The sequence below is a fragment of the Saimiri boliviensis genome, chromosome 4, assembly GCF_048565385.1.
Source record: "Saimiri boliviensis isolate mSaiBol1 chromosome 4, mSaiBol1.pri, whole genome shotgun sequence".
Lineage (NCBI taxonomy): Eukaryota > Metazoa > Chordata > Mammalia > Primates > Cebidae > Saimiri > Saimiri boliviensis.
This window is the reverse complement of record NC_133452.1, coordinates 110,094,800-110,103,881: the sequence shown is the minus strand read 5'-3', so window position 1 is coordinate 110,103,881 and position 9,082 is coordinate 110,094,800. Positions and strand designations below refer to the sequence as shown.

The 9,082-nt window shown below is 46.3% G+C and overlaps 1 protein-coding gene across 1 annotated transcript; it reads right to left on the bottom strand.

Moving 5' to 3' along the window:
• Positions 1 to 1,434: 1,434 nt before the first annotated feature.
• Positions 1,435 to 6,430, bottom strand: HTR1B (5-hydroxytryptamine receptor 1B). The gene has a single exon (XM_003923273.4). The coding sequence runs from the start codon at positions 5,674 to 5,676 to the stop codon at positions 4,501 to 4,503; it is 1,176 nt and encodes a 391-aa protein (XP_003923322.1). The 5' UTR covers positions 5,677 to 6,430; the 3' UTR covers positions 1,435 to 4,500.
• Positions 6,431 to 9,082: the final 2,652 nt, after the last annotated feature.

The window sequence follows — 9,082 nt, the reverse complement described above, 5'->3', positions numbered from 1 at the left end:
TCTGCCTGAATTTACAGCTCTGAAATACCTGCTGTTTCTAGTCAGCGATCAACCTCTTCCTTGCCTCATGGAACTTTTTTTTCACTGTGTCTAGAGGCATTAATACTAGCTGCAAAATGTCCTAGAAGAGGAATTTAGAGATCCTGCATGTTCTGCGCCTGCTTCTGCTAAACATCTCAGAGACACTCTGCCCCCTGGTGGATTGTGCCAGGGTGGGTTTCGATGAATAGCAGATTTCCCCTCTCCCACCCTTTCTATACCAATCTCTTTCCTTTAGAAAACTTAAGTAGATGCCCCAGTTGAAAGCTTTTATCCTACCGATTACACATTCATTCTTCAACAATTCCCTTTCATATAATGTGAAAACCCTTAGTTACTTCACCAGCCCTTCACAGCTAAAACAAGAACCATAAACATCATTATTGGTTATCATGATTTGATCTGGGTAAGAAAAAAGCAGAGAAGTGAAAAATGAGGTGCTGCAGGAAAAAAAAATATCCATGTGGCCAGGGGCTTTGAATTCTAGAAGCACAGCCAGAAATCTCTAGACAAGGAAGAAAAGTGGGTTTAAAAGTGAATAAAGGGATGCTGTAAAAATAACTAAATATTTGGCAATTTCTTCTTGGCCAATAGAGCCACTGCAAACCATCTTTCTCATTCCCTTTTGTTCTTTGGGCTCTATGTCACCTTCATAGGGGATTAGTTGTAAGAGGCTGTAAACCTCAGTCACTTCTAGTTTTTGCCAAGTTTGTCCCATTTGGGCTAGTTGGATCTTCTCCAGTCCAACTTCTCCCAAGTATTCCTGTTCTATGCTACAGGCACCCTGCATCCACAAAAGAGACAATGGGAAATAATGGCTAAGAAGAAGTCCCATCTGCTGAGAGCCAAAAGTGGGTCAGGCATCTCAACAAGTGCTTTACATGCATAGGTTTGAAGCCTTCATATCAACTTGCAGGTAGACGGAATTTGAGAAGAACCACACAGCTGTAAGATACTTTATTTGCAATTCGAATTTAGGACTGACTACAAAAGCTACCATTCTACCTACTTCACTGGTCTTAAGACAGGTCAATCTACTCCCCTTAAGTCTTCTTCTAACCCATTTCCTCCTTCTGCATTTTAAGCACCATATAGCCCTTGCAATCTCACTACCTAGTCTAGAGATTAAAGGTCCCCCCTAAAAACTAATCTGGGAAACTCTTGTGATAGTAAATCTAATCCTCTCTCTTTGCAGAATGTGAAAGCACAATCCATTTGTCACCTTTCAAATTCTTCTTTTAGATATAAACTAAATACCCCAAGTCATGGCAGCACGTATCAGCCACGGTATCATTTACTATTAGTCATTCTCCCATGAAGGCTCAAATTCCTAAACCCCACCCCAGAATCCAAGGAACCAATCTTTATGTAATAATAGAACTACTACCCGATACATTTTAGAACCCAAAAGGACTTTTATTTATTTTCCTAAATTTCATTTCCAATGATACATTTCCTGAAAGGTGGTATACAAAAGGCAATTTTCAGTCACAGCAATGCCATCAAATACACATAATCTGATATTTTACTGCTTCAGTGAATTATAATCTTCTCAGGGTTTCCTGGTTAAAGAAGATGAAAGTAAGATAACAGAGAGGAAAAGTTAAGAATATTGTTCTGTAGAAAATTTGTTGAACTCAATAAACATTCATTCATGGGTGTAGTGTCCATTTTTAAAAGGAAACTCTAAAATTCCTAGAAACACAAGACAATATTGGTATTATTGAATGAGTATACATTCATATATTTCTGTGAAAATTTGTGCAATTAAACAAAATGGAAAATGTTTGTTGCCACAGCCAATGAAAATATGTTTTCATTGCTATGTAAGTTAAACATTTCCATATCCCACTTTATGTTCTGCAAAAAAGCCACGTATCTAGTTTATGAAATAAACTATGCTATATGCAGGAGTAACTGAAAAGGAGTTTAACAGTCTTAACTACATACCCCTGGGATGAATAATACACATTGCATAATCATGTGCAAGGCTGAATGATGATTCTATATCTCTTATAACTATAAGGGCTTGCAAGCTTCTATTTCATACAATATGCCCCAAATCCAGGCAATACAGCCAAATAGTCAAGCAATAATTTAGGTGGGTAATCTACAAAATGGCAAACAACCCATCTGACTAAACTGATTGTGTTTTGTTAATGTGAGAACACCATAGTTGCAGGTACCCTGTAAAGAAATAATTTGTAAGTGGCTATTTGTTTTCATTAATGTTTCCCCCTAAGGCTCTTAGAAGATGACTTAATTGCCTCTTAGGACTGAAGAAAACACAGTTGTATAAACAGAAGACCACAGTATTAATAACATAAAAACAAATACCATGCAATATATACATTCCTCCATAGGAGAAATGTCACAAAAAGCAAACAAAGAAACTTGGGGTTTCAGCAGAAATATAGGCATAACTAATGCCTAAAATTTTCTCACTCCAGTGACAGGTATAAATATTGATCAAAACTCCCCTTTTTAGTTGGCTTATGTGTGAATCTTTGAATAGCATATTTTCACGAGTGATTACCCAAGGTAAAGGTCTGTACAGTAGGCAAGCAGTGTACTTCAGCTCAATATGTTTATTGTCTGGCAAACCGCACTGGGGAGCTTCAAGCAAGGAGTGAATTCATTTCACAAAGACAACTTGCTTCTACAGACAAAAGGTATCAACTGCAGAATGCCCTCATAGGAAAGGAGTGTGAGTTTTCTTTGGCATGTTAAATGCTGTGCATATACATTTTTTTTTCATGCAGATAATCCCTCAGGGATACTTCTTATTAAAATAATATATTTTTTTCATATTTTATTGTGTGACTTTATCCTGCATTAGGGAGCTCTCAGAGGAAATTTGAAATAACTGAGTATTCTTGAAATTTGAATAGACTGGATAAATGTAAAGTATTCCAGATATTATATTCATTAAGATGTCAGGTTGGTAACAAATTTACAAGGGTCAAAAGCTGGCCAGTTTCCTGATTGTTTACTAAGTCTGAGGTTTGGTTCTGTGACAAACAAAAACAAACAAAAAAACCACTAAACTAAACAGAAACAGGCTCAATTTTACCTCCTCCAAGATTTTCTAAAGTTCTTGCATGTCATTTTCTATTAATCTTTTTCCTGCCCAAACTTCGATAACAACAACAACAAAAAAGAAACAAGTTAATTTTCTTTTCAATATAGTTTTTAGGACCCTTACTGTTTTTTAAAGGTTTCTGGAGAAGGGAGATAGTTCTCCTGGTTACTTTACATGTTGGCACACAAGGAATCACAGATGGGAAGGAGAGTGCAAATGACTATCAGATAAAAGTCTCATGCATTTTAAGATTTTTTTACAAGTCAAAATATACATCCTCCTATTGCCCCCACCCCATTCCTCAATTGTGTAAGAACTATCACCATGTCATCAGTCTCCTTCACATCTCACTAAATTGGATTAGAAATAAAGACACTTCTCTTGTTAAAGAACAGCGTATTTCCAATACTAATCTGTTTCACCAATTGCATTAATAAGAAATGTAGCAGCAGTGTGGGCTGAGTCACCCATCATACCCTTCATTTATGGGGATTTAAATGTGTAAAGTGACAAGTACGTGAAAACAAGAGAAAAAAATAAAGCTGTCTGCAGACTTTGGCACTAGCGCACATAATGGTTTGTTTGTTAGAGTTGTGGTTTGACAATTGCTAAACAGGAATTACAAAATTACAAATCTGCAGAAAACAAACAATCATAGATGTTGATTCTCAGTTTAACACTCCTCATCTCCCATTCCCACCCACCCACCCCCATATAGTTTCAAGTATAATAAAAATAGAGATCTCAGCATCAGAATTTTGCTGTTAACTCTTCAAGGTTTCTCTGCGCCATCCAAGCCACGCATAGGGTTTGAAGCACCAAATCCACAAGTTTCTCCAACCAAGTTTAAATAGGCAAAAACTGAAGACTGAATGATGCCAAAGTAACTGTTCTTAAATTAAGCTGTAACACAAAGTTCTCCCCAAAAACATAGGGCTTTAAGCGTCTAGTTCAAGTACTGCCAGGCTGTATGTAGATCTGTCTCAGACAGGCTTCAGACAACAGTTACAAGTACACTGGTTCTAGTGGGCATTATCCATGATACCAAAGCAGGGCAGGGATCCCCTCTCCATCATCAATTTTTAAAAGTTGCAACCCCCTTTGGGATTGGCTGCCGCAGGGTCAGTGCTGAGCCTGGGGCCTGAAGGGAGGAAGGGAGCCTCCTCCTCGGCAGAGAAGCTCTACATTTAGTTTGAACACTTCTCCTTTCAGAGCTCTCTCTCAGGACTATCCTGGCTTCTCAGGATCCATTGCCCTTGCCCGGGAGAGAGAGCCTCGCTGTGACCCAGTAACCGCGAAAGAAGATTCGACCTACCTGTGGAACCAGACACAACTTGGTCCCCAAAGGTCGCTTACGCGACCCCACTGCAATTGGCAAGTCAACTTGTGCACTTAAAACGTATCAGTTTATGGAACGCTTGTTTAAAGTCCTCATTGGACATGGTATAGATGATGGGGTTAATGAGGGAGTTGAGATAGCCCAGCCACGTGAAGAAGTCAAAGATGGCTAGGTGGAACCAGCAGGCATCTTTGCAGATAGGCATCGCCAGGGAGATGATAAAGAAGGGCAGCCAGCACACAATAAAGGCTCCCAAAATGATCCCCAGGGTCTTGGTGGCTTTGCGCTCCCTAGCGGCCATGAGTTTCTTCTTTTCCAGCAGGGCGTCGGAGACTCGCACTTTGACTTGGTTCACGTACACGGGAGACCCAGATTCGCTGGGCACGTCGGGAACCCGCGAGTTAATAGAGGTGACCGAGGACGTGGACCCGGGGGAGTCGGTTATCAGCTGGGCTCGGGTCAAGCGCTTGCCGGTCCTGTTGGGCGTCTGTTTCAAAATCCGGGAGCGGGCTTCCACGTAGATGCGGCCGTAGAGGGCGATGAGGAGCAGGGTGGGGAAGTAGAAAGCACCCACCGTGGAGTAGACCGTGTAGAGGATGTGGTCGGTGTTCACCACGCAGTCCGACACCTCCTCTTCGGCCTTGGCCTGACGCCAGAAGAAGGGCGGCAGCGAGATAGAGATGGAGAAGACCCACACCAGCGCGATCATGACCGCCGCCCTCTTGGGAGTCCTTTTAGCGGAGTACTCCACGGCGTCGGTGATGGCCCAGTAGCGGTCCAGGGCGATGACACAGAGGTGCAGGATGGAGGCAGTGCAACAAGTGATGTCCGACGACAGCCAGAAGTCACAGACCACCTGGCCCAGTGTCCAGCGGCCGGTGACAGTGTACATGGTGCTGATGGGCATCACCAGGATGGACACGAGCAGGTCGGTGACCGCCAGGGAGGCGATCAGGTAGTTAGCCGGGGTGTGCAGCTTCCGGGTCCGGTACACTGTGGCAATCACAAAGGCGTTGGAGAGCGTGGTGGCCAGGGTGATGAGCGCCAGTAGCATAACCAGCAGTACTTTCCAGGGTAGGGCGACGGAGTCCTGGTAAATGTAGCCCTCGGCGGCGCTGCAGTTGTGGGAGGGAGCAGAGGATAGGTTGGCTTCAGGAACCCGGTTCTCCGAGCCCGCGGGCGGCGGTGGAGCGCACTGAGCACCGTGTTCTTCCATGGCTTTCTTCACCCCAGCCCCAGAGCGCAGCTCTCGGGCATGGAGCGGACGAAGGAGAGGGCGGAAGGACCGTGGCGATCACAGGTTTGTCCCTAGTTGATAGTTAGTTCCGTGAGTTCCTCAATTATTCCTCCGCCCAGGTTCACAGCTGAAACTGGAGGTCATGGGTGCGGCAGCCGAGGCAGGCGGGCGCGTCCCCTGCACTTCTAGAGCGCCTGGCGAAGCCGCCGCGTCTGCGGTTGCTCCTCTCCACGCCCGATCTCAGCTCTGGGTTGCTAACAACTGGCCAACCGAGCCCTGCTCCGCTCCAGCTCCCTGGAGACGTCTAGTGCAGGAGGGTGAAGTACTGCTTGAGGAGAAGGCTTCGGCCAAATGGGATCTCTTACCCCAGTTGCTCGAGGCTGAGCATCTCCTAACCTGGACGCTCTTGGATCTGCAGACTTTGCCCGCAGGAGTTTCCTAGGTGTGGAGACCAAAGCTTGCAGGCCAGCGAGAGGCCCCGGTCTTGCATTCCCGCCCCTTGCCCCAAGCTGGGGTACTTTTTTTGAGGCTGCAGCCGCCACCAGAGCTGGGTGCGGGAAGTCCAGGAGCAGCGCTGCGCTGCGCCTCGCGCCAGAGCTCTGCCCTCCCTCTCTTTTCACGCTCTGGCCACTCGGACGAGCTGTCCCGCGGAGACGGGTCCATAAAAGGGGGGACTCGGGGGCTGGAGTTGCGGCTGTTCCGGCCGCGCCGCCGCCGCCGCCACCACCGCCACCCCGGTCCCAAGGGAACCACTTGGAGCCATGCCGCTGGGTGCGCGGGTCTGGAGGACCTGGCGCGGCACACAGGGAAGGGACAGGTGTCTGGGGCAGCTGGAGGGACGCGGGGTGCGCCAGCCCTGGAGGAGCGTGTGCGCTACGGAGCAGATGGGCTCCTTATATAGAGTCCAGGTCCGGTCCGCCAGAGCCTTGCAACTAGTGCGGCGCAGCGAGTGCGGATGCCTGCTCCCCATCACCTTCCCTTTTAATCTCTCCCTCCCTCTCTTCCCCCCGCCCCACCACCCCCCACCCCCCACCCCCCCACCGCCAGCCCAGTTCTCTTCCTGGCCAAGGAAGCTCCCTCCGGGTCCTACCGCCCTCTCTTCCGCTTCCCACCCGGGCCCCTCTCCCAGCGCTGACAACCTTGAGCCGCCTTTCTGACCAGGGGAAGAGGACGCCTCTGCGGACTTCGGAGCTTGCAGCGCTGTCCTCCAGTGAGACCCATGTCCTTAGCCACGGTCACGGGCTTAGTCCAGGAGTCTGGTCCTAGGCTCCCGCCTACCACTCCCACCCTAGGAGGCCAGTGTTCGGCGGGGAAGCCCTGGTCTCTGACCTCTCCGCTCTGCAATCAAATCCAGCCCCAAGGACCACACCCAATTTATAAGGAGACACCAGTAACATCGCTGTAGAGGGGCCAATATTTTCATTTTGTACTTTAAGTCTCTGGCTTCCTGTCATTGTTAACTTGATACAATAACAAGTATTTTTTCATCTAGTTTTAGAAATGTGTGTTTTTCACTCAACTGTGAGTCAACAGGGAAAAAGAAAATAAAAAACTGCGAAAATGTAGAAGTATCACAAACAGAAGCCAACTGTATGTGAAATTAAACCTTCTGCTCCACCCTCCTGCTCCAGCTGCTCAGCGCTTCAGTGCCTCTGGAAAACAGTTTCCAGTGAGCATGTGCCTTCCAACAGCCTACCTAGAAAGGAGGTCATCAGAATTCAAAAAAAGAGGGGGAGGTTGGAAAGGGGGAGAACTGGAACTATCATCAGCATCATCATCTCCTTTGCCTTCACCTAATATGTGGGGATGTCAGCCTTAAGCCGCGGATGCAATGCCGGTACCTAGGTCTCATGACCAAGGACAGAGCCCTGTCCTCAGTTTCTCCTCTAACCTTCTAACAGAAACGAATGTAGGGTAGAAATACAAATCAGAAAGTGTAAAGAAACGCTCCAGGAAAGGACAAAATATTTTCAGCTCCCAGGATCCCCACTATGAATTCCTAGAGCCTAGATCCATGCTTGGCACGTAGAGTGTATCTAATAAAAACTGCATTGTAATTGAATTCATCCGATTAAGCACACATATATTTTAAAGAGAATCATTCTGGTTCAGAACCTAAGGTTATCTGATCTGATCCATCCACCCAGTTTTAGAGAAAGAGTAATTGAGATCCTTTGAAAGAAGAGCTTTTTACCCAAGGCAATAAAGCACAAACCCAAATTCCCTTAATTCCCGGTTCTTTAAACCTGTCAGCAGGCAAAAAAAAAAAAAAAAAAAAAAAAAATAGAGCGCCTACTCTATGCTGACTATTTTTCTAAGCACCAGAGGTATGGAGGCCAATGGGAGTACACTCAGACCCTCTTTTTCAGCAGTTTACAATCTAGAAGAGACAAACAATGACTACATGAACAAGTAAATAATACTTATACTTTTCTATCGTGTTAAGTGTTATGAAGAAAATAAAACACACCCATGCATTGAGAGTGAGGGCACTCCCCTAACTAAAGTGGCAGCTCTTCAAGGACGTCCTCTAGATGCAGCCTGGGCTGCAGCAGCCACCCTGAGGATAAAAGCACAGCCTTTTCTTTTTCTCCTCCAGTCCCAGCACCCAGCATTTTCCCACTAACCTTAAGCCTCATTTTCGCCACATTTTAAGTGATGCTCCCCATCCTCCCATCCAATCCACCTAGATAAACAATTATTTTTGCAAACTGCAGCTCACTTAGAAACCATAGGAGAGGGAAGCAAAGCCGGCAAGTTTAAACCACTAGGTGGGGGCCTTGGCCAGGATGGATCAAAAGTGTGTTTGGTTGCGGGTGTGTCCTGTGGGAGTGCGGGGTGCCAGGAAACAATTTCCCGTTATCCTAGGAGAACTGGAAACGATTAGAGAGAACCGCTAAAGGGATGAGAGTTGGGGAAGGCCAGCAGGAATATAACCAGCTCCATGCCACCTTTCCTCTTTTAATTTCTGCTTAGGAGCTTGGGAAGGAGAAAAACAAAGCAAAACTTGTTCCCTTTACGGTTTTGGCTTTAGCAGTTTGGGGACCTGTGGCTTTCTCCAGCCACGCCTCCGCTGCTTCGCAGACTCCCAGACTCCCAGCGGAATCTGCCACTTGTGGGCAGAGTTTGATTTTACCCTCTTTGGTAAAGAGCTGCATAACTCACACAGCCATCAGACTGCCCGGATCTTGGCACAGTTCAGTGAAAAACCCCACTTCCTTAACCTGACTTCTGCATTTCAGTCATTCCTTTCTCACTTTAAAACACATAAAACGTAGGTGTTTGCACAGAGGCGCATGTGTGTGAAACGCCCAAAAGAGAAAGAGACCCTGTAAAGTCGCCGGTGCCTGGGTCACCCCTCCAAGCGCTAGAGCTGCAGTGCCCA

Excerpts from the sequence above, each read along its gene's own strand:
- HTR1B (XM_003923273.4), bottom strand. The coding sequence starts at position 5,676 with ATGGAAGAACACGGTGCTCAGTGCGCTCCACCGCCGCCCGCGGGCTCG.